Source organism: Actinia tenebrosa, unplaced genomic scaffold (genome assembly GCF_029948245.1).
Source record: "Actinia tenebrosa isolate PJP-AT-01 unplaced genomic scaffold, QUT_ActTen_1.0 PGA_scaffold15__27_contigs__length_11533743, whole genome shotgun sequence".
In the NCBI taxonomy this organism is placed as follows: domain Eukaryota; kingdom Metazoa; phylum Cnidaria; class Anthozoa; order Actiniaria; family Actiniidae; genus Actinia; species Actinia tenebrosa.
This window is the reverse complement of record NW_028292575.1, coordinates 4,783,319-4,809,320: the sequence shown is the minus strand read 5'-3', so window position 1 is coordinate 4,809,320 and position 26,002 is coordinate 4,783,319. Positions and strand designations below refer to the sequence as shown.

The window sequence follows — 26,002 nt, the reverse complement described above, 5'->3', positions numbered from 1 at the left end:
AAAAGTATTAATACCCAGCTTAACAACATGAAAAATTGTTTTACCATTTCTTGACACCAAACCCTCCCCCCCCCCCCCTTAGATACCGACTGGTCCCTTAGATCTGTTGCGATGAAGACGTCTGTCATATTCAACGTTAAAATGATATCTTGAATGTCTATTCTTACCAAATTTAGTTGGATCATAGCCCTTTTCTTTAGCTTTGGCCCGCAAGATATTGTTGGACAAGACGTTCAAGAAGGTTGGTACAGCATGGTATCCCTTGTTGTTGTACCAGGCCTATACGAATACAGGAAAGAACAGATTCCCCTGTGAGAGCAATCTCGTACCCAGAGCCAGCATTTCTTCTGGCCTGCGACGCAGAACGTGGGCTCTGGCATCCTACTTTTTGGCGCATGCGCAATTTTCCGGAAGTGAAATATAATCAATGAAAATCAATGCTTTCAAACAGAGTTTTGTGCTTACTTCCGATACAAATACAAATTAGTGAATCGGGAAATTTTTTATTGTCATGAGTATGATACCTTGGTGTTTCTCGCAGTAACTAATCTCTTGGTCGCAGGATCTTGTGCAAGTCTTATGTTGTCAGGAAGATTACGGAAATTGTCGCCAAAAGTTACGACGCCATATCTAAAAGATAGAGTAATTAAAATACAATTTATTTTTGCATTTTTATCTGCATTAACATTACTATCATCACTATCATCAGCATCAGCATCAACATCATCATCACCATCAGCAGCAGCAGCATCAACATCAACACTATCATCATCACCATCATCATCATCATCTTCTTCATTATCGGCCAAAAAGCCAGTATCAAAACAGAGCGACAGTTTAAATCACGAAGATTATGACGACGATAAAATGACACTAAAATTTACTACAGTAGAGCAGCAGCAGAAGTAGTTGCAACAGCACCAACAATAACCACAGCACCAACAATGGCAATTACTGCAGCAACAGCAACAATAGCACCAACAACTGCAAGAGCATAAACAGCATTATTGGCAACAGCAAGAGCAGCGCTAGCAACAGCAACAACAACGACGACGACGACAGCGAGCCGGTTGAATTTTCAAATCAAACTTATTTACCGTTTCTTAACATAATCATGGTAAGTCTTCAAAAGATGATCTGCAACGCTTCTTCCAGTCATGTTTTGCAATATGTCTCCAGAATAAGACTTCCAGCGCTGAGGCGTTGGACCCCCGGCCCCAGCAGGGCACACAGGTATCCCTGTTCCACATAAGCAATCTGGTGTGACGTTGGCCGGTGGGGTCAAGGCTCCCTTAAAGTTTATTGGACCTTTGGGGCATGAGCCATCGATACATGATGTACCTTTGAAAATGGAAAATCATTGTTAGGCAAATAAGAGCGAAAGGAAGCACGAAGGTGGGAAGGGATTCCCGAGGGACAGTTCTGCACTTTCGTAGCAAGGAAGTGACGAGGTCATTTCTCCCCTCTCCTACCACAAAAAATATTCCCTTCTCTCCCACCCTCCTCCCAATAAACCTTCACCCCCCCCCCCCTCCCCAAACATACGCGAAGACAACATATTCTCCAAGCATCCCCCAATCACTTCTACCTATTCCAGGGTAGTTAAGGAAGGTATCAGTCAAATTCTGGGCTACTGGGTCCACCGGGTCATCGTTGGAGAACATGACGAAATGTTTGTACGGCTCGTACTCTTGGAACATCTTAGTGCTAAGTTTAATGGGAGGCATCTCGTAGAATGGACGAATCTGTGCTACAATCATGGCCAGGCATACAAACACAGCGGGAAGGATGATCTGAGAGACAAACGCTTTACGGTTGCGGCGGCTGTGGTGAAAGCGTTTGACTACCAGTGCCCAGAACTGCCTGAGGAGCAGTTTTAGGCCTGTGGATTGACGATCAACGTCAAAGCTGCCATCTACAGCATCTACTGGACTCTCCAATTCAGTGTCTGAAATAATTATAAAATATTAAAAATTTATTATACTCGATTTATGATTTAGAATGATCTCCTGATGTTGGTCTGACTTCCTGTCTGTCTATCCGTCTGTCTGTCACCCCCCTCCCCCTCCCTCTCTTGCACACCCCTCTACTGTAAAGCCTGACACAGGTTAAGGTTCGTACGAAGTATGATCACTAAAGGTAACGTTTGGACGCATGAGAACACAACAATGAAGCAACTGCTTCTAGGCTGACCTTGAGACGAAAGGGCTCCAGTTAAAGGACTCGTGTGAGATCGAAAATCAACGAGCGACACAAGTGCAAGAGACAAGAGATTGGGCATTACGAAGAGAGGTAGAAGGGCAGATCGTGAGAGAAGAGAAAGAAATACTTCTGGAAAAAAAAAACATCCAGAAAAAAAAGGATTTACTTCCAAGACGGAAAGAGTTAAGGAATATCTAATATTATCAAACCCTAGAACAACCACTAGGCTTAATTAAGTCAAGGCACAGCTAGCTCAAAGATCAAACCCTGAAACAACCTCTGGGCTGATCTAAGTCAGGGCACGGCTAACTCACAGATTGAACCCTGAAACAAACTCTGGGCTGATCTATAAGTCAGGGCATGGCTAACTCACAGATTGAACCCTGAAACAACCTCTGGGCTGATCTAAGTCAGGGCATGGCTAACTCACAGATTGAACCCTGAAACAAACTCTGGGCTGATCTAAGTCAGGGCACAGCTAGCTCACAGATCAAACCCTGAAACAACCTCTGGGCTGATCTAAGTCAGGGCATGGCTAACTCATAGATCGAACCCTGAAACAACCTCTGGGCTGATCTAAGTCAGGGCATGGCTAACTCACAGATTGAACCCTGAAACAACCTCTGGGCTGATCTAAGTCAGGGCACAGCTAGCTCACAGATCAAACCCTGAAACAACCTCTGGGCTGATCTAAGTCAGGGCATGGCTAACTCATAGATCGAACCCTGAAACAACCTCTTGGCTGATCTAAGTCAGGGCATGGCTAACTCACAGATCAAACCCTGAAACAACCTCTGGGCTGATCTAAGTCAGGGCATGGTTAACCGAAGAAATTTCCTCGATTCAAAGGAGAGATCTAACAAACTCTACTCACATTAGAATACCACATTAGAGTACGGGAATCATAGCCGACACCTCAGAGGCCAGTTGCGAAAAAACTATATGTATGTAACATATCCTCATATAGTATACTGCAGGGGGGTATATTACATACACTTACCGTTATTTTCTTCCTCCATACAGTCCAATAAGTCACATTTATCCGACAAACTATCACGTACGCGCGCTTTGGCGAAGAGATGATGACGGAAGCTGAATCGACGCTTGGGTACCTCAGCAGCAAACGTGTCTGAAAAACATGAAATAATTGAATTCAGTAAAAATTCTTGAAATGAAAAACGAAAGGAAAGGAAAGAAAAGAAGAGTGGAATGAGAGGGTACCTGCTTTCTCATCCATCGCTTCTTCCGCTACTTTAAGAAAAACCTGAAAATTAGAAAATGAGTTGTCAAAAATTGTTAGGGAAAAAGAGGAAAAACCGGAGACAAACCCTCGATTCATGAAAGGATCGACCTAACAAACTCTACTCATGTGATGTTGTGTAAAGGAATTCAGCCCTAGACCCTAGAGGTAAGAAGCTCCCTTTTTTGCTATTTTTTCAAGTCAATATTTCTACAGGAACATCCAGTTTAGCAAGGCTAGTTTAAATGGAGTCCTGATACAACATGTTGAAACGAAAAAGATACGAGTGATTTTGCTTCTTTTTATTTTGAACAACAACACGCTTCCACACGATACACCGACAAACTCTCTCTTCTCTGCCCCAGGCTCTCTCTACTTACAACACAGGGTTCCCGAACCTAGTCTAAATCTAATACGCACAAACATAACATAACAGTAAATTTACAGAAACATAAATATAATAGATACAACATGGACTTGACATATGGATTAAGTGCGAGGCTCTGCAGCTTACCTCTTCCAGTGTGGTATCAGAGACACCATAGCTGCCGACGTGAAGTCTCCCCAGGTTCCTGTCCAGGTCGTCGAACATGTCTTGGAACTTGCCTTCTTTAGCAGCTTCAGTCGGTAATACGTAAGTCAACTCAGAGCCGACGTGTTCTACAAGCTGCGCTGTTGGAATGTGCTTCTTGATGAATGAACTGACCACGTTTTCACTGCAGAAGAGCTCTGTGTCATTGGCTGGAAAAGGGTCTGAGTTACTGGAGTCTACGCTGTCACGCTCGGAGCCTGCGTCCACAGAGTCGAGAAATACGCCTGGAGAAAGGGAATTGGTTTTAAAACAATAATTTAAAAATGATAAGGTTCAACACCTTTATCGATTTCTATTAATCTATGCGCATTTATGAATACATACTTATCTAATGTATGTGCTAGTCTTTTTTAATGAAGCAAGCAAGCAAGCAAGCAAGCAAAGTCTTATATTGTAAATGTTCTTTTCATCACCTTCATCGGTAGAGCTGGAGTTTGTTTCTGTAAGGTCCTCTAGTTGCAGTTTGACATCTCGAATGGTGCCTGCTGTGGAGGGTCGCTCCCCAGGGGTCCTTTTGGTGAGTGTTAGGTAATACCCATTGCCATAATGCCCCTTGAGAAACAATGACGAACCACAGCATTGGAGTTTTCCTTGAGAAATGATCGCCACGCGGTCACCAAGGACATCTGCTTCGTCCATGTGATGGGTGGATAATAGGATTGTGCGACCTGGAATAGAAGGAATGTGGAGTTTAAAACCGATGGAGTTATGGGACAAGTGAATAAACGTGTGAGAGAATGGAGATATGGTATGGGAGAAAGCAAGAGAAAATTGGCACATGGATGAGAGACGATGAGAAGCTTGGTAGGTGAATAGGATCGCAAGAATGGCTGGATCAGATCACATGGATAACATGGATGGATATCAGATGGGTGAATGGATGAATGTAAGAATGGGATGCGATAGATGGATGAATGGGTGGATGAAGATGAAATGGGATGGAATATACATATGTATTGAAGAATGGAGGAATGAATGGATGGATGGGATGGGATGAGATGGATGATAGATCCATTATCGCTAAATATTTTTTCATGAAACAATTTTTTTTTCCTCACAATTCTCACCTTGCTTGTATTTGAGAAGTAGATCCCAAATGCCTCTTCGAGCATAAGGGTCCACCCCAGCTGTGGGCTCATCCAGAATAACCACTTTAGACCCAGCAATAAATGCCAATGCAACAGAAAGCTTACGCTTCATTCCACCAGACAGATTGCCTGCGAGTTCATGCCTTTTGTGCTCTAGACCGATGTCTTTTAGAAATCTGGCCAAAAACACAAAACATTAGTATCTTTAAGCTGTTTAGAGAATGGCATCAGTTATTAACATGACTATCCTATTATCACCATCACCACCATTATCATCACCATCACAATCACAATCACCACCAACATCAACATCCCCACCACCACCATCAGCAGCAGCACCACCACCATTATCATCACCATCACAATCACCACCAACATCAACATCCCCACCACCACCATCAGCAGCACTACCACCACCACCATCACCGTAACCCCCACCATTATCAATCATTATCATCACCATCATCATCTTCACCATCATAATCATCACCAACAATACTTGCATCATCACCACCATCATCAATGCCTTCATCATCACTATCATCATCACTATCATCATCACTATCATCATCACTATCATCATCACAGGCATCCAAGGCACTTTTTAGACAAATTTGATAGGAAATATAGGCTGTGCAAGTTCTAAATATAGGAAAATATAGGATTTTTCCCCAAAAATATATGCACTTTATAGGAGCTAAGATAGCTTTTCGGTGGCGTAACCAGGGATCGGGAGGGTGCACAGGCAATGATTTTCAGAACTAAAAAGCCATAAAAAATAAAAGCAGAACCAAAAAAAAGGGGCCATTTTATTTCCTTCGCCAAATATGCTAAACAGTGTAAAATATAAATGAATCACTCAGCAGTTGTCCTATTTATAGGAAATATAGGAGGTTTTCTTTAAATATAGGCTCTTTATAGGATCCTATACAAATTATAGGAAATATAGGATATATAGGAGGTCTGGGATGCCTGTCATCACTATCATCATCACTATCATCATCACCAACATCATCATCATTGCCATTTCATCATCATAACCACTAACACTTGGATCATCACTTCCATCATCATCAACATTGCCATCAAGGTACTGCACTTACTTCTCAATTTCTGCACCTATGTTGGCTTTCTCCATCCCCTTCAACAAGGAGTAAAACCAGAGATGTTCCTCGACAGACAGCTGGTCGAACAAGACATTGTGCTGCGGGCACATGCCCAGGCTCTTCCTAATGCCATCCATATCAGAACGAATGTCCATCCCACTGATCAGCGCCGTCCCAGATGTAGGTGAGTAAAGACCAGTAAGGATAGACATGGTAGTAGTCTTGCCCGCACCATTGTGTCCAAGAAAGGAGGTTATTTGTCCTTCATAGAGATTGAGGTTGAGACCATCGACAGCCAGTTTGTTGTCTTCTGTGTAAATCTAAAGTTCAAATATGTTCAAATGTGCAAGTGAGCGAGTTTTGGCAGCGTTGAGGTTCCAGTGGTAACTGCCAAAATATGGACGTCACCTTAAGCAGCTTTTTTTTTTTTTTTTTTTCCCCTCAACATTTTGATTAGGAAGTTCTATTTTGTCATGCAATGAAAAAGAAATGCTGGGATGTTCGCTATTGATGGTTTTCACGGCGGCCATGTTGGAGGAACTTAACAAAAGAATTGTCAATGAATTCTTTTCTTATATCCTCCAACATGGCCGCCGTGTCTTTTGTTATTCAATTCTCTTGGGAATGGTTGAAAACCATCAATTGTTTGACAATAAAAACCTATTAATCCTGGACCAAGCAAGTACCACTAGCAACTTGGTATCAACATTTCACCATGGAAATTTGGTAGTACAGATTCAGCTGCTTTACAGAACACACAGCAGAAATCTCTGATTTTACCTTGACAAGCCCATGGATGGAAACTCCAAGAGGAAGGTGACTTGGCTCACTCTCTACTGCAACATCCTCGTTGGTCTGGTCTTCGTTGTTAAAACTAACCTCGTCCATACCAGAAGCCTGGAAAAAAAGATAATCTCTAGATATAATTGATATAATTAGATCGAATTAAGAGAATATCAATAAATAGAAAATGAAAAAATGTTAAAGTAAATAATAGTAGCGAGATTTTTTTTTCTTTTTTCTTTTTTTCATTTTCTTACCATGTTTCTATCTTGACCAGCAGATCCAGATTGTCCAGATTGAGATCGTGCGGAGTTGTTAGAGCTATGACTTGACTGTTGTCCAGATTTTTGATCATCAGGAAACCAGTAAGTCTTGAGGAATGGGAAGTACCAAGGCTTGGCGATACCATACTGACCTATACATATATGTAGACTAGTGTAAGTCTGAAGGTAATACATTTGGCATAAAGCACTAGGCATTAAGGCATACAGTGTCAAGCATACAAGGACAGATAACCTGAGAAATCAACGCCTTTATCCTATCATTAGGGCATACAGTGTCATGCATACAAGGACAGATAACCTGAGAGATCGACGTCTTTATCCTATCACTCCGCGCGTGCCATTGAGAATGGTTAATCATGTAGAACTATAAGGCACAATCCTATGGAATGTCCATCACTACGATTCCACGCAAGGCGAGCCTTTGGGAATGATTGAGAAGGACACGAGGCTATGGTATGTTAAGGAAACGTCGTGGTCATTGACATCCACCAAAACCACGTTCGTCGCAAGCACGATTAAGAAAGGTCAAATAGTAAAAATCAATTCAACTCATCCCTAACCTGGTCTGACAGCTTCGATATACCACGTGAGAATACCATACAGAATAGCATCGATCATCATCATACTCAAGGCGTAGCCAAGGCTAAATCCATCGCCTTCTATTGGACTGGAGTAGAAGTTGGACCATTGCATCCCTACCCCTTGCTCTTCGTACCTGGCAAAGTAACTGCAAGCCACGCCAAATGCTGTGGTCGAAGAAAGACACTGGAAAGAGAAATGTCAAATAGAATGAAGTCGAAAATAAAGGAATAAAAACGAGAATCACTGTTGCAGGATAGCGTTGATGATGTTCTTGCGAGATTTCACACAAAAACCTTTAAATTTGATCAATACCCTGAAAGAAGGTGTCGCTAAGCTGATCAAAGTCGGGGCACGGCTAACTCACAGATCGAATTGGAATTTGGCGCGTTAGGTTTTGCGGAAGGAGGGCGATCGAAGAACCCGGAGAAAATTCCTCGAATCAAGGGAGAGACCTAACAAACTCTACTCATGTGTGATGACGAGTCTAGGAAGTGACCCCGAGACCCCAGGGGTGAGGGGAGAGCACTAACGCAACACCATCCTTGATTCCTTCAGAGGTATCTGTGGTGTATATTAACTACTATGAATAGAGATGCACAGTGTCTGACTTACCGCGACTGCCTTCTCACTTGTCGTCATAAATGCTTCGTACCACCGGACCAGCGAGTACGGTAGGTATGTCACGAAGAAGATTATTCCCCCACAGGCTGCGGCCACGTTTGCGCGCGAGAAGAACACGCTGATCAGGAAACACATCATGATTGTAGATATCATGAATACCACCAGGAAGATTATCACGATAAGTGGATCACTGTTTTGCAGGATTTTGCCATATTTCATGGTGAAAACCAAGAGGAATATAGTGATGAGCATGATTATCGCACTGTTGATAAACCATGCGCACCAATGGACTGTCCTACCTAGACCCATCACCTACGAACAGAAAACGAGCTTAAACGGTAAACAGTTTGTAGCGAGTCCTTCAGAGACTGGCAAGCGCGCATGCGCTTGGGGCTTAAGTTGCCGCCGAATCCAATCTCGTACCCAGAGCCTGCGTTTCTTCTGGCCTCCGGCCATTCATTTTAGCGCATGCGCAAGTGTAGTGAACTATAAACAATGAAAATCATCCTTTAATAAAGAGTTTGTGTTTACTTTCGATCAAAATAAAAATCAGAAATCGAGAACATACTTTTCTATTTTTGGCAAGTCTTTGAACGCATGCGCTCTTATACCGGAAGTCCAAGAAATCCTGGTCTCAAAAAATGGATTATGCCAGAGCCGTCGTTCTTCGTCGCAGGCCTGAAGTAACGTAGGCTCTGGGTAGGTCTGGGTACGAGACTCCGCCAATCCAGAAAAATCATTAGTAAAAGCAATTCACAATTTTTCATACATCGGTTCACTGGTCAAACACAAAGCATTCAGTCGAGGTTGCAAGGTTCAAATTTGGATAATCATTTGAAAGTGCCTTGGCGCCTCGCTTGAGCGCTTTGTGTTTGACCGGTGAACCAGTGCATGGAAAATGGTGAATAGCTCGAGCCAGCGATGCGACCCGTTGGATTAACAGTGGCGAAGGTCCAACGTTTTATCGCTACGCTATTCTTGCCAACCATGGATCAGTAATACGAAGCCAAGGAAATTTGATTCTTAAAACGCAAAGGATAACAAACTAAGTTCTCGTTCAGTATACTTACCTTCATGACTTCGGTTAACCTCCTCTCCTTCTCGTACACGATTCCCTTAATGATCATGGCCACGCTGTATATCCATGCCAATGTCATGAGTAATGGCATGGGTCCACTGATGTACCAAACAAACCTATAGAACGAGTAGAAATACGGTTGTAAGCTATGGACGTATATTATTTCGTAAGGGTTGGTTTTGATGGGCTTATAACGGGGAGGGCTTAAATTGGGGAGGAGGAGGGGGCTTATAACCGGAAGGGAAAAAAATAGAATGAAGAGGAAATGATTATCCTTTTTTAATTTTCCAGTCAACCTTCAGTTTGACATCAATGTCATCAACAAGAGGTACAAGAGGTACCTTATAACCGGGGTGGGAGGGGGGCTTATAACTGGAAGAATACTATTTGCGCTAACATACTACAGTGGACTATAGCTTATAAAATGGGGGTTTGAGGGGGAGGATATTTGAAGTTTGTTCAGCGTACTTTAATTCTGACACTAACAAGAGTTGAATACCAATGCGAATAAGAGTGCAAAAGCATTGTAAAAGTCACTGCCTCCTTTAACAATGATTGATTCTTTATTGCAGCCTGACAGGGGTGGGGTTGGGAAGAACAGTTACCTGTCATGAATGTAACATGGATAAGGGAATGGCTGTAGGTAGACTCCTGGCTCGAAGATGGTTTCGTTAAGCATCGCACTTGATAGCGCACGGTCAATTAGATCTTGGAGGAACAGAAATCCAAAGTTCAAATAGCCGTTGCTAGTAAATCCTTCACGAGGGCCTGGTCTCCAGTACCTGTAAATTATATCATTGTTATGTATTATATATTATGTATATTATTGTCCTCGTCTGTCTGTCTGTCACTCTGCCTTTCTACCTGCCTGTCTGTTTTTGTCTGTCTGTCCACACTTTCGTCCTCCTGCCTGTTTATCCATCTATATGTATGCTGTTTATCTGTCTCTATGTTATGTCTGTCTGTCTGTCTGTTTGCTCTTCTACCTGCCTGTCTGTTTTTGTCTGTCTGTCCATACTTTCATCCTTCTGCCTGTTCATCCATCTATATGTATGCTTTTTGTCTGTCTCTATCTGTATGTCTGTCTGTCTGTCTGTCCGCCTGCCATTCTGAGCGACGGACGGACAGACAAACGGTTGGTCGGTCGGTTGGTCAATCATTGGGGCACAAGTTAACAAAAAGTTAAAACTCCTACCATCCTCGTATTCTGTCTGTCCTCGGGGTGTAATCAATATCCTGTCGTATCTTGTACTTGACATGTTTAGGCATTTTATCATCATTGAGATTTTCAAAAACCAGACCTTTGAAAACAAATTAAATAGATTGATGACGACATATTTGTCACAACGTTGCCAAGCAACATAGCTGTTGCTGGTCCAAACAAAAGAAACTTCAAATTTGATCAATACCCTGAAATAGCTTCTGGGCTGATCAAAGCCAGAACACGGCTAACTCACTCACACTTCAAACCTTGCATGAAACACACATGTGGCTCATCATCATCATAGATTCCCTTATGGCTCGAGATTGTCCTTGAGGCGCGATTGAGGCGCGTTTAAGACGCGTTTAGGGCATGTTTAAAGCCATTAAGCCCCGTTTACGCTAGCGATTTTTGTTGCAATTTTTTTGCGTTTTTGCGATTTTGTCCATTGTAAATAATGGTAAAGAATTTACTTGTTAAGTTTTTTTCAAGATACCAAGATTTTCCTAGACGAATGTCTCTTTTTAAGGATGAGACAAAAGATTTCATATTTCCGAAAATTGCCACAAAAATCGCAGCAAAAATCGCCGCAAAAATCGCCAGTGTAAACGGGGCTTTAAGATCGCCTGATCAAAATCAGGGCACGGCGAACTCACAGATCGAATCAGAATCAGAGGGAGGAAAACCGAGGGAAAACCCCACGAATCAAGAGAAAGACCTAAAAAAACTTCACTCACATGTAATGCTGAGTCCAGGAGTAGAACCAGAGACTCCAGATGGAAGAGGTGAGTGGACAACCATTACACGACCCTCCATTCCCAAATTCAATCCATTCAATTCTATTCAATCAAAACCAAACTTACTTGCAATAACAGGGGCCTGTGATGTATTCATTGCTCGTCTCACTAACGAGTCCTCGTTCGCATACCCAACGAAATATTCATGTTGAATGCACTTGTAGATGGCAACGACCTCCCTGAACACGTTATCAATGCTGTCGAGCAGTAGACTCACATTCATGCTGTTGTTACCATTGGCAAGCGAAGGAATCATGCGAGACATGTTGGCCAACCGCTGCAAGTTTTCAAATACTGGTATGTTGAATTGTCTTGTCAGGTTCATCAAATTCTGTAGAAATTTAGATAGAATTTGTAAGACTTTAATTTAAGTGGCAGGACAATTTCTTTAATGAATTGTGCGTCAGATATTTTGACCTCTGTCTGCGATAATCAAAGTCAAGGCACGGCTAGTTCACAGTTTAAGCCTTGAAACGACCTCTGGGGCTGATCAAAACCAGGAAACAGCGAACTCACAAACCGAATTGGAGTTTAGCTTGTTAGGTTTCGCAGAGATAGGAAAGCATGGAGAACCATGAGAAAAGCCCTTGAATCAAGGGAGAGACGTAACAAACTCCACTTACATGTGATGCTGAGTCTGGGAATCGAACCCGATGCCCAATAGGTGAGAGAGGAGTACAAAATGAAACCGCCCCTTCCCCCTTCCCTAAGACACTCTCAACCACCCCAATTTTGGGAATTTTGCAACTGGACTGGATCAATTTTTGTAGTAGTAGCAATAATATAGCAATAATATATACACCTACTTGCAAGAACGTTGACATACGATATTAGAACATTAGTAATTTAGTGAGAAAGGAATACATTAAAAGACAAAAGAAAAAGTTCAGCTTCAGTGATCTTCTTTTGTTTTTTAATATAATTCCTATCCCACTAAATCACTAATGTTCTATTTTCGTATGACAACGTTCTTGCAAGTATGTGTACACAGGGGTGCTTAAATAAAGGGACATCCAAAAACAAATTTAAAAATTGTAGTAACAATAATATATATACAGGGGTGCTTAAATAAAGGGACATCCAAAAACAAATTTAAAAATTGTAGTAACAATAATATATATATATAGGGGTGCTTAAATAAAGAGACATCCAAAAACAAATTTAAAAATTGCATCTTTGAGGCTTCTGCGTTTGCACATGATTGCTTATGGACATGAAGGCTTAAACGCGTGTTTATTTTTCGGTTTTTTTTTTTTTGTTTTTTTTTGTTTTTTTGTTTTTTTGTTTTTTGTTTTTTGTTTGTTTGTTTGTTTTTTAAGGAGCATGACGTTTCGGCCATGCTCGCGTGATAGCCTCCTCAATCATAATCAAAATGTCACTCCTCTTTAAAAAAATCACGTTCAATTAAAGCTCGAAATTTTAAAATGCTACAAAAATAAATAAAAACTTTCAAACCCTCACCTGTCTCGCTGTAGCATTTCCACTCAGATTTCTGGACAATTCCATGACTCTTTGGTAGATTTGATTTGCATTCAGCACACTTTCACTGATGGTGTCAGAGTTGTTGACCCACCATTCAGCGAACTGTTCAATCAGTCCAATATCAGACAGCTCGCTTTTGACCTGAAATTTAAGAGTAGGTCTTATTGTTACACAACGCAGCAAGTGACCCATCCTTGTAGCATTTAACAGCCAGTGGCTAACAAACCTGTGGCCCTTATTCCATGATAGCATTGGAAGGGAGGGAACCATAGAGCAACTCAACTCACGTACGACACCGAGCCCAGCGCATTGATGAGAGGCCATTATTTATGGCCTAGGAGGTGGGAGTCTGAAGGATTTATGTACGGCGCACCACATATGGGAGCTTTTTTAAGTTGGTCAACATAAACCAACATTTATTTAGCAAACGTGACGTGACCGTGACGTCACAGTGTCTGAGCATTTTGATTGGAGAAGCATTCGATATTGCGTGTTGAGATTGGGCCAAAAGATATCGTCATGCAATTCCGTACCGTGACAGTGTTGACTCTGCACTGTTACACTGTCACCTCTCTCTATAAGAGGTAACGAAAAAACTGAAAAAGCACTACGTGCCGTGCTTCCCCTAACACTTCTCTTGTGATAAATGATACTTAGTCGTTTGTGTCAAGATTGATGGTCATTTGTAATAGGCCGTGACGTTTCGACTGCAATCTGCTACTGTAAGAGCATTGAGATGTCATGTAATGCGCGTTTAAGAATAAAATTATTATTATTGTTATTACTCTTCACCAGGCAAAGATGTCAATTCCAGAGTGATTTACAATTGTGCATAACATAAAAAGCAAGTTTTTTTATTTCTTTTATAAAATACAAACAAATTTTTAAAATGCATTATATTGAATACGAATGATGAAATAAAAAGTGAATGACTGAAAGAGTGAAAACTTTATTTTTGGTCAAAACGTATATGGCACTTAAAGGGAAGATCCTTCTATTAATAGGGGCACCTAACTAAGCTACCATTACTAATAAAAACTACATAAGTGCGCATGCATGCTTTATGCTCTCATTAAACATGCGCCCGAACCAATCAGAAAGCGCGATTTATTTATATTCTATTCTATGAGAATAGATATCAGATAATATACCTTGTTGATGATATCTCTAGTGGTTGGATTATCAGGAGTGTAGAGAACCTCTCCCTTTAGGAACAACTGCGCTAGCTGTACAAAACCGCGATCAAAGGCTGCTTTCTGTGTCTGACCCGATACTCCTGAGGCACTGAGAGTGACTAAACTAACTAGACAACCACATTCGGCCTTTCCTGGAAAAGAAGACGAATGGATATTAATAACACTGATTATACTATTAATAGACTTCTGCAAAGTCTTTTGTCTACGTATAGTTCACGTGTGCTGAATAATGCACAGCCAGTTCAACCTGGATCGACTTCGATGTTTGCTTTTTTCCATTTGCCTATCTACCATCATCCTTCACCACAATCACCATCTACAACATCATCATCATCATAACCATTTCCATCGCCACCATGGTTACCATCTACGTCATGGATTTATCATTACCTTTACTGCCACCACCATCATCATCAACATTGGCATTGCCATCATCACCATCACTTTTTACATACATCATCATTATCACCATCTATATCATCATCACCATCACCATCATCACCATTATTATCATCATCATCATCACCATCATCGTCATCACCATCATCATCACATCATCATCACCATCATCTATGTCATTATCATCATCTACATCATCACCTTAACCAATGCCACCATCTACAACATCAATAAATAAAAATACCATATCTTAATACTCCAATGTATACTCACTTGGTTTGTAGAAACAGTAATATGCGTTTTTTACAGTACTATCAAAACAACAGCCCATCTTAACACATTCTGATGGTTTCATGCCAGGCCATCCACAATCAACTCTGGCCTTAGGATCAATCAGGGCACACTGGTCTGTTTGGGCAGAGAACAGAAATGCTGGTCAACAATGAGGACAAAAGTGACGAATCGAGGAAATCACAATAAAATAGATATCAGTCAGAAATGGTACTGTATACAGAATCCATGGTCAGGACCTATCTCCTAATGCTTATCATTGCCTATCGTCCTTGGCTCCAAAAACCCTTTTATGAAATACGTGTAGGTATATAAATGGAATCGAAACATGGAAACCAATTTGAATAGCTATTGTTTTGAGCTGACTAGCCTCCCTTACATGTAAGAACAATAGTTATTCAAATTGGTCGTCATATTTCTATGCAGTGTATAAATAATATTATCCATACCTCGATGTTTTGCTGCCGTTTTATTATCAAGCTGCTTCAAGTAATCTGGATAATATGTCCTGACATTTTGAAGACAACTTAGTCTTGTGCTATTTCTTGCTGCTGTTGCTGCCGCACCAAGACCTAAAGTACTCTCCAAAGGCAGCTGCCGACTCCTATTAAAAGGCTGGTCAGTTCTTCTTCTCCATCTTCCGCTACAAACAAAATCGTTGAAATTGCCTCCAGAACCCAAGCTACTTGATATGTCTGTATAGTCTGAGAGCAGCTTTTCTAATGGTACCAATGCCAAGCCCTTAGTGAAATGGATTTGAATTTTGTTAATAATTAGAAAAATCTAAATAAATAAGACATAAAAATCCTGCTTTTTGCTCAAGCAAAACCTAAAGCTATAAATATCTTCAGGCTGGGTACATTCATTTTTTTATTGTCCTAGGATCTTGTTTTTGAATCAATTCGTGGTATAAAATAATCTTTTAACATGCATAGGAGAGTGTCAATGGGGGTACCCAATAATTGTCAATCAACTACAGTACTAATTATTGGGCCTAATGTCAGTTAACCGTAATAATTTTACGGGCGCTGGCAATTAACCAAAATAATGAAGTAACTGTTAACTACTAATTTTAGGTTGTCAGTTAACTACTATACTAATCCCATTGGCACCCTTATATATGTTAAGGAAAGAAATAATACTTATTGCAGGAGAATGTCAAGCGACTTAAAATAATACAACATTCCTAAACCCCTAAAACCACCCATTAACTGCATTTTTACAGTTAACTCCTGTGTGGTGAAGATTAGTGGGTTTTTACAATAGGGTAGAGTACTTCTAGTGGTTACAATCTTAAAACATGAACGTCACTTACATCTTGAGATAAGTCCTGCAGGTCCTTGGTAAGTCTTCTCTGTATTTCCAACTAAAGGTATGGAAAAAAAATTACAGTCAAGAGAAAACTTCACTTTTTTTTTTTTCAAGTCCTGAAACCACCTCTAGAATGATCAAAGTCCAAGCACAGCTAACTTTAAAAGATCAAACACTGAAGCAACTTCTGGGCTGAAAAAAACACATACCAAATTAAGTTGTGCTGTAGCATTGGGCAAGGCTGGCACTTGTATTTGCCTCCTCAGTTCATTGGCAAGATTCTGAAGCTTTGCATTATCCAAAGAACAGATAGCAGATTTGACTTCAGTCTACGAAAGAGTAAGAAAAAGAAAGAGTACTTTTTATGCTATAAACATGACATAATCCCAACACTAGCACAATAATGACCTTGCCTGCATGACTTTCTTGTTTTTCATCTCCCACTCTCATCATTCCTTCTTTTTATCCTTCCCTGCCTTTTTTATCAATCCCTCGCTCCATCATTCTTCATATTCACCCTTCCTCCCTCTCTCCCTCTTTTTATTGTTTCACCTCTCTCATCCCATCTCCCTTCCTTCATTCCTGCCTCCCTCATCATTCCTTTTATCCATGTACCTTCCTTCCTTCCTTCCTTCGACCAGTCCTTCCTTCCATTCTTCCTTCCTTCCTTCCTTCCTTCCTTCCTTCCTTCCTTCCTTCCTTCCTTCCTTCCTTCCTTCCTGTCCTTCCTTCCTTCCTTCCTGTCCTTCCTTGCTTCCTTGCTTTCTTCCTCCCTCCCTCCCTCCCTCCCTTCCTTCCTCCCTCCCTCCCTCCCTTCCTCTCTTGTTGCATCCTTCTCTTTCTATGTTCCTTCCTTCATACCTCCCTCCCTCTCAATACTCCTTTTATTCACTTTCCCTCCTTTCCTTCCATCTTATATCCTCTCTTAATCATTTACTGACCACTTACCATGTTTCTTTGACTGAGTTGAATCAGTTTATCAATTGCAATGGGGGAATTATCATCACATAGGAACCTCTTTACTTCACCACCAGTTAAAGTCTGACCCTGGAACATCAAAATAAGTCTTTGAAAAAGACTCTTGACCACCTATTCATTCAATCAATCAATCCTCCATCCCACCCATCCACCCATTCATTCCCTCTACTCTATCCATTCATCCATCCATTTAGTATCTATCCATTCCATCAATATCCACCCATCCATCCATTCATTCCATCCCTAAACTCACCATCCATCCATCCATTCCATCCCTACCCACCATTTACAGTACCCATTCATCTATCCCTGCCCAGCAATCCATCCCTAAAAATCCACCCACCCACTCACCCACCCAACCATCCATCTATCCATCTATTCCACAGCTTATCAATTCTTCGCACCAACCTGTAAAATCTTTTGGACCAGTTGGAAATTATCCAGTACCCACTGAATCTGTTGGGTGCTGCCCCCATTTTGTAATATTGACAAAAGTCCAGCTAACGAAGCACCACCACCTTCAAGGATGTTAGTAATGGCAAAAACCTGTAGTAACCTGTCAACCTGGGGACAAAAGAGTACATGAATGTGCTGTGCAGTTACTGTAGTTCTCTGCTTAATAAATGTACAATGTGTAGTTCATCATCCATACCCACCCCACAGAGGAATTTGGAATTTCCAAAGAGTAGGGGGGTCAGAGAAAGAACAAAAATTACAGAGTTTGTATGGAAGAAAATTGGAATTTCCGGGAGGTAGGGGGGTGTCTTGAAAAACTCCTCTGTGAAGAGGGTATGGATAATTTTTGGAACCACACAATAGACTAAAAATCAAGAGTGGCATAGTGGTAGTGCACTCGTATCTCACCTCTGGAGTCTCATGTTCAGTTGCTGGACTTAGCATAACATGTCATTAGAGTATGTTAGGTCTCTCCCTTGATTAAAGGGCCCCTCTCTGGGTTGGCAAAAACCTAACAAGCTATAATCCATTTTGATCCGAGAGTTAGCCTGATTCAATAAACCTTTTCATAGCTTAAGAATCAATTCAACTGCGCATTCGATTTTATCCTGAATTTCTTACCTTCTTTTGTTTAATTAAGAACAAAAGAAGGTTCAGACAAAAGAAGGTGTGAAATTCGGGATAAAATCGCATGCGCAGTGGAATCGATTCTTAAACTATGAAAAGGCTTATTGAATCAGGCCAGGTGACATTCCTTTGAGCATTACTTATTTGTTTGTCAGTGACATTCATGTAATCATGAATTTTATTCCAAAGATAATGAAACATGACCAGTTTTAAATAGGGAAAACATTATAATCATCCAAAATGAAAAGCTATTTGGAGAGATAACATTAACCATTACTTTACCTCTTGCTGGTTGAGCTTGGCATTAAGTAGCTCTTGTGCCACTTGGGGAGAAATGCCAGACTGGTTGGTCAGGAATTCTTGAAAACCTTGAGGGTCTTTCAGTGCATTTCTTAGTAGCATATCTAAACACAAACAAAAGTAATAATGAGCTCTGGGCCCAATAGACGTCATCAGCTCTCGAGCGCTCAGGCGTAATGTTGTCCAATTTCAGACCATGTGTCATTCCCTTGAGAATAATATTCTTTGTTTGAGTTGTATCCATATTCGTGTGTCCTCTCATGTGCAACAGAGAGCAAACCTTAAACAATGAAATGATACTCTGCGGAATGACACATGGTCTGAAATGGGAAAACATTACATCAAAGCTGAGGAGGTCTATTGTATAAAAAGTGAAGAGCGCTACCCAATGGAAAAATCCTTTTCAACTGGATAAGGCCAAATAAAAAACTAAGTGTGTTTCCTGTTATGCAACTGACCCTAATTTCCTCGCTGATTTTTGCCGACCCTAATATTTTTTCATTCCGAAATGCACCACAGCGTTCCCAGTAAGCTTATTTCAACTGTCGTATCAGTAAAAAAAATCCAACCAACTGACCCCAATTATTTTTCTCATGCAACAGGAAACACACTTTTTTTTTTGCCTAAGTAGATGCTGTTATCAAAAAATCTATCCACAGGGTCCATTTATCCATCGGATAAGTCCTTATCCAGTAAATAAGTAGATGCTATTAACATCACTATGCTAATGTTTGGTGTAAATACCAACTAGCCCTATACTTGAGTTCTTACTTGTAATATCAGTTAAGTTTTGGTACTGATTCCACAATTTCATCCATTGACTTTCATCTCTGATATAATTCTGGTAGTCTTGGCCTAACCTTAGAACTCTGTCTCTAAGTGTACTGTTTTGAATGATAGGAAATGCATCTTCTAGAAATCTTGCAAAGCTGCAAAGAATTAGGAGATGAGTTGTGAGCAATGTACTTTAAAGTGCCTATGACACCTAACTCAAAATGTTCATCATTGATTCTACATGAAGGAAAAAGTTGAATAGTAAAATATTTTTATATGGTTTGAGTGATGCGTCTCTGAGATATCAAGGTTTATACTCCCAATATGTTTATGATGTGACCTCTGTCACCTGTCACGTGACCTCTGTCCACCTTTGCTTGTAAGACTGTAAGAGTATAGATGTGTATATACACATACAGTACTAGTATCCCTGATAATTATCTGGTACTCATTTATACCCCCGAGTGGAAAGTGGCACAAGCTGTGAGAGCTACAGTAACGAGTGTTTCGCATACTTTAATTTCATCACATGGCAATTAAAACATTCATAATGACTAATTAAGATATTTATCAAAAACAGAATAAGAGATTTACTCTTCACCTTGAGTTTTGCAGGTTAGGTAAATCACTCTGAATTGCATCGGAATAATTCAGACCTGTCCCTCGAAAATCACACAAGAATGATTGCATGAATGGAATCAGACCAGCAGAAGGCATGGCTCTTGGTCGATAGTAGACTGCAAATAAATAAATAACAACTATCATTTAGTAATCAAGTGGGTGGTGTAATAAGTGATTGATAGGACACCTGAGCAAGCACATAGTCAACCCCTTCCTTCCCAGGGTTCCTAGGTAAGGTTGTGGTAAGATGTTAGTAGTTGGTTAGCTATAAGGGGTCAGTAAGTGGATGCTGAAGTGTTGTTAAATCTAGATTTTTTTGTTTTTGTTTTTGTTTTTGTTGTTGTTAAACCTAGATGGTCTTTATTAAGTAGTAGGAATTTGTGCAAATTGATTTAACTTTGAAAAAAAGAAAGCAAATTTAGACAGGACTTAAATTAATTTTTCAGTCACCAGTCATGATGAACAGCCAAATTAATTTTAGCTTAGTCACACCTCGTTTCTGGCTCAACATTACTGGTCAAAATGACCAGCATAGCAAAGAATTGACTGGACAACTTCCATTGCTGACCAGACATTGTGCAATGAACAGCTGTCATTTCCAACCCTTAAGAAAGTTACAATTTTTGCAATAAAAGAATATTCTTACTGTTTTGTCTGGCAGTTGGTGGTCGTTTGGTCCTTACTGCCACAAGGATGAAGAACAACACTAATGGCCATAGTATTTCTATAACATTTCTTGCCTGTGTCAAATACAATTACCTCATATTAATCATTAGAGATAAATCATTGATAATTACTTTTCGAGATAATTTGAAAAAAATGTAAATATACTTTTTTCAAGGGAAGCAATTCTACATTAAGAAATGTTCTCATTTTATTAATCAACCCACAATGAATAAATTCCTTTTTGCAACTGGGACCTTTGGACAAGAGATCATAATATTTATTTATTATATAGATATCGATGAAATACCAGGTTTTCTCTAGTGTCGAAAACTTGATATCTTTCACCAGTGGAAGATGCCATATCTTTCACACGTGAAGATATCGAGCCGTTGAATCAGATTGCTATTTTAATAAAGAATTTTTGAGCTTTTGTTTTATTTAAGTTCATATAATAAACAGAACATTACATGGCCACTTGGAGATGCTGCGCTCACTCGTGAGATATCAATTGAGCACTCGAAGATAAAATTCATATCTCTGCGCGCCCATGTAATATCCTCTATTTATGACACTGGTAATTCTAAATGTCCTCAATAGCATACATCATTTCCTGTCTCAGTGACGTCTTTCATATATTGAACACTGATGTTCTATTCAATTTCCATCAAACATCTTATACCTTATGGATTTTCAAATTTAATTTCTTTGACATTTTCATTGCACTGAATTACTCATTATGACTCTCATTTAACACCTGATGTCAAACCCTAAAGTGTTACATCTTTGTCCAACTTGCGTGCATGAGAAGACACATGAATACGCATTCAACTCGAACAAAGATTGCGTTGTTCCAGAAACTATCTATACCATATCCAGGTATGCCCTCCCACAAGACCCCCTACGCTCGGAAATTCCAATTTTCTTTCTTCCATACAAACTCTTGTTGAAAATTTTGTACTTTCTTTGACCTTTACAACTCAGGAAATTGGGGTATGGATAATTTCCTGAACTACACATTTCACATTTCTTATTCTCAAGAGAATGACTTGGTTTGAAATTTATCGAAAAATATAATGTCCAAGTTACTTAAAACTTATGTGTATAATGCACATACTGGTACTCTTTTTCTCTTTCTTGTTGCTTTGTATGTTTGTATGCAAAGCAAATATAGAAAGAAGCTTATTTTAGAATTGTTCACAGCAAACAAACCTTTTCACCTGCTGGGAATTTCATCATCCATGCAATTTTTTAATTTAATATTTGATTTTCTTATATATTTTTTCCTTCTTATTTTTCTCAAATATTAATCAACAAGATGCTTAAAATACTCCATATACAACCTTCAAAATTTATTATCTGAGAAAATGCATGATCCATTTGCAAGTTTTTATCACATTTTTGTTTAAAAATAATAATTTTAAAAGCTAAATAATTGTTAACAACAACAAAATTGTTAAAAAATGAAATTTTCAAAGAAAAAAAAAAATACAAACCAAATTAATCTTGATAAAAATAATTTTTTACAAATACTGCATTCAAACGTGATTGATATTTTTGCATTAAAGTTGTGTACTTCTTGATCTGAATTGTTGATATTAATTTTCATTTAAAAAATATTTTAGTTGTCAAACTTCAAAAAACCCTAAGCACCTCTTGCTTTTGTTTTAAAGATTCAAGTTCTTAACTCCTAAAGAAGTGTTCATAAATCTTCAAATGATAGATCCATTCATGCTTTCCTTTTTGAAGAATTCCTCTTCCATCACAACCCAACCACAAAAGAATTGATAAGTCAAAGGATAAGTGGTAATAAAAATGCTTTATTTCATAAATTTTATAAATGTTTTTGAAGTGCGGTCTTAATGTCCCCACACACTGACTTGAATTTAAGACTATGTACAATTTTTTTTGTCACTCTTGGGAATGATGCCTAAAGGCATCGAAGTATAGAGTAAGAGAAATCTTGTCATCATACACGTAATAGGCTTTGTGATTATTTTTTGTGTTGTTGAGCAATTTCTTATCCCAAAATACTTTATAACATAGCCACGATATAATGCGCACTCTGATTGGTTAATTAGTGTGTGCAAGCGTGCATCCAAAAACCCATGGTGCACGCCGCAGGCATCAATGAGTAGCGCGTGCTATTTAATGCAAATTTCATTAGAAAAAACATTTGAATTTTTCTGGATTAACGAAGAATTTTTACACTTTTGCCATGTTATGAAAGCATTGGTAATTGGTTAGCGTGCATCCATCAAGTTTTGGGAGCACTTGGGAGGTTGCTTAAGCACTCAAGAAGCTAGATTCAAAGATAGTGTCCCCTCACTCTACCGATCAGAATGCTTGATTTTTAGGATACTGGACTAAATAAATACATGTGCACTAAAGGTCCCCACAGTGCATGGGATTCAATAGCCCAGCCTTAAAGATTAATGTAAAGGTCTTATGAGTTTTTTAGGACAAAGAGATTTAAGTAGAATCAATTAACCAGTACATATTCCATTCAAATAAGGCCTGAGTACATACTAATGATTATGAGGCCCTCTTGCAAAGAAAAGTTATTGAGAGTTTGTACATGCATATTTGTATTTTCAAAAGTCCTCCTAAAGAGATGGTCTAAACCTGGGGGGGTACTCCGCCAGAATTTGGGTAGGGGTGTTCTGCTGGGATTCTGAAAGGGGTACCCTGTTTATGATAAAAAAACTCAAATTTGTGGACCCTGTTTATGACAAAAGATATAATTTATTGCACTGAGTTCCCATTTCGATTATCATGTCATCTCGCATATCGTTTTTTTTACTGAATATGACAGGAAACTCAGGAAGAACTTGAAACTTGAGTGAAATTTTATTCCCTGTTTATGATGAGAAGCTCAAAAAACCATACCCTGTTCAGCGGATCATCCCCGTTTAGTCCATATGTGGGAGTACCCCCCCCCCCCCCCCCCCAGGGGTCAACAATATTCACCTTCTCTTTATTTTTCTTCTGAAGAAAAGAGGTATGAATGCATATGGTGAAATAAAGAAATAGCACAAAACAAGATCCTCTTGCATTTGTCTGCACATATGTTATGACCACTTACACGTATGATGAACTACATCAAGTAGTTATGACATAAATTCAATCTTCAAAAGTCCTTCTCGAGATATGGTCATGAACATTCTGCATCTTATCTTTCCCTTACTTGTATCCTGCGAGCAGAGGAAAACTGACCAGCCAGCCCACAGAGGGTCAGAAAAAAACCTCTGCTTGCAGGGTACCTTTCTTGTGGAGGGAAGTGTGAATAGACCTATCCGGAATTCGCTTGACTGGCCACGAAACTATGGTCCAGTCTCAACTTCAAACCATTGTTTCGTGGTCAGTCAAGCGATTTCGGTATAAGTCTATTAGTCCAGAACTGGACCCACTTTTCTCACTAACAATTTATATCTCAAAAATAAAATTTTTGCTACTCGTAAGTCGAATGATTCCTGAAGTAAAGCACTCAACCCGACTTTTAAATTGAAAACAGAGAAAGCGTTAAGCAAATAGATATTAAGTCGTGTTTCGTCACAGAATAAGCTTCCAACCTCAACAAAATAACAAAGAACTAAACAAAGTAGGTGTTAAATGGAAAATAAAAGGACGATTACTAATTTTACCAGCTATATTGAGTATTTAAAATATGAAATCGAGCGAAATACTTTGAATCCTTCGAATGTCAACAAACAATAAGCTAGTGCGGCTAATATCCGCTAGTTTGCCACAGGCGGTTTGATTTATTTCGTTTTTTGAAAGTACTATGGTAATTCTTAACTTCTTAAAGGAAAAATAAAAAAATCTGACGATGGGATCAAATCAAAATTTCATATTTTGTGCATAATTGGAATACTAGTAGAATTTCACGTGACGTGAAGGCTCCAAATCAACACATATCTCGCCCAATCTATAAACATTTTATATTTTTAATTTATTTTTTCGATAAAATATGACTTATTTTTAACAGTTTTCAATGTTTACGTTGTTCGCGCGTTTTTACCATAAAAAGTGCGAACTTCCATGCAATTCTGACTTTCGTCACGGAAAATTTGTTAAAAATCTGACGATGGGGATCTTTTTCCATGTACGTCCTTAAATATGAACTTCGTTTTATGTGATAATTTTGAAATCCTCGTTGCCTTAGTAAAAGCAAAGAAAACACAAACAATATCGGCCTATATTTGTACGAAAAATAATATTTTTTTTTTATTTATGTAGGTATTCTTACGTAACTACATATCCAGAACAGGAATAAAAAACATGGCGCAGCTCTATCTCGGGAAGAGACACAAACATCGTCTACCTACGCTTAGTTTTCCCCAAATTTCAGATCGAAAATCCTATATTTACAGATGTTGAGATAGAGAATTAAGAATATAAAAGATATCATACCGTTTGACGTTTTCGCAGAGTAAAGTTTTTCCAAAGAAGAAGCTTTAGTTGGCTCCAGAACTTCATCTTGGAAGTTCGTGCTGTGTCACACGACAGCGACACTTCTTGTCGCCTGTTTTAGCTTTCTGTTTCCTTTTTAGCACTGATGATCTTAACTTGATGAAGGCTTCGCGTAATTTTTCCGTTCAGGCTAAAAGATGTGTTCTTTATAGGCCAGCTGTCGGTCCTTGTCAGAGCTCAAAAACTTTGTCAATCTCGTATAGACCGATGACAGCCAGGAATAATCGTTGTTATAATACCAAAATACTTCCTCCGATTCCTACAACAATCAGTCTTTAAAATGGTCGTAACCGGAGAAAAATGGCCTAAATTTCAGTACAAGGTAGATAAGATTACAAAACAGTTCTTCCTTTCGCTATTTTTTCCTCATTACATGGCTGGCCAAGTGGAAAGCAGTGGAGGAAGAACAAATGAAACCCCAGGGGGACGTATTGGTCCGAACTAGAAACCTCGTGCCGTAAAAGTCCGGTCAGTAGGTGGGTTCTTGGTGCCTCCCCTCCCTCTATGTTTTTTATTATTGTTGTCGTTGTTAGTGGACCCACCTACCCTCAGTCCGCCTAATCTTCACCCCCCCTGTCTACAGAATATTTTTCCAAAATTCGTTTTCAGAGGACAAAATCAAAATATCGAAAAGTCATTTCAAATATATATTTTGATTTTTCATTTTTGAATTCGAAAATTGAAAATTGACATTGATGAGATAATTTTCGAATTTTGACATGATCGTAAAAAATGAAAAGTTCAAAAATCAGGCAAATTTCGTATGTCCAATTCATGCCAACTAAATTGAAAAGCTCTTTGTGGAGTGTTACACGGACCGTATTGGGTCACGTTTTTGCATTTCTTTGCATATGTTA

The 26,002-nt window shown here is 39.4% G+C and overlaps 1 protein-coding gene across 1 annotated transcript in view; it reads right to left on the bottom strand.

Moving 5' to 3' along the window:
• Positions 1-25,559, bottom strand: part of LOC116300654 (phospholipid-transporting ATPase ABCA1) — a 37,277-nt gene extending 11,718 nt beyond the window's left edge. The window contains exons 1-31 of the mRNA XM_089030204.1: positions 25,086-25,559; positions 20,656-20,749; positions 19,990-20,125; positions 19,386-19,543; positions 18,597-18,718; positions 17,640-17,795; positions 17,202-17,300; positions 16,463-16,582; positions 16,258-16,308; positions 15,392-15,683; positions 14,925-15,059; positions 14,208-14,383; positions 13,036-13,197; positions 11,641-11,905; positions 10,772-10,877; positions 10,182-10,358; positions 9,569-9,692; positions 8,490-8,810; positions 7,856-8,060; positions 7,269-7,426; positions 7,009-7,125; positions 6,226-6,548; positions 5,102-5,298; positions 4,448-4,702; positions 3,957-4,258; positions 3,424-3,466; positions 3,203-3,331; positions 1,589-1,948; positions 1,098-1,341; positions 525-630; positions 168-279 (exon numbers count right to left, since the gene is read on the bottom strand). Of these exons, the coding sequence (XP_088886330.1) occupies positions 168-279; positions 525-630; positions 1,098-1,341; positions 1,589-1,948; positions 3,203-3,331; positions 3,424-3,466; positions 3,957-4,258; positions 4,448-4,702; positions 5,102-5,298; positions 6,226-6,548; positions 7,009-7,125; positions 7,269-7,426; positions 7,856-8,060; positions 8,490-8,810; positions 9,569-9,692; positions 10,182-10,358; positions 10,772-10,877; positions 11,641-11,905; positions 13,036-13,197; positions 14,208-14,383; positions 14,925-15,059; positions 15,392-15,683; positions 16,258-16,308; positions 16,463-16,582; positions 17,202-17,300; positions 17,640-17,795; positions 18,597-18,718; positions 19,386-19,543; positions 19,990-20,125; positions 20,656-20,749; positions 25,086-25,151 (5,311 nt within the window). The 5' untranslated portion in view covers positions 25,152-25,559. The remainder of the gene's footprint in view (positions 1-167; positions 280-524; positions 631-1,097; positions 1,342-1,588; positions 1,949-3,202; positions 3,332-3,423; positions 3,467-3,956; positions 4,259-4,447; positions 4,703-5,101; positions 5,299-6,225; positions 6,549-7,008; positions 7,126-7,268; positions 7,427-7,855; positions 8,061-8,489; positions 8,811-9,568; positions 9,693-10,181; positions 10,359-10,771; positions 10,878-11,640; positions 11,906-13,035; positions 13,198-14,207; positions 14,384-14,924; positions 15,060-15,391; positions 15,684-16,257; positions 16,309-16,462; positions 16,583-17,201; positions 17,301-17,639; positions 17,796-18,596; positions 18,719-19,385; positions 19,544-19,989; positions 20,126-20,655; positions 20,750-25,085) is intronic.
• Positions 25,560-26,002: the final 443 nt, after the last annotated feature.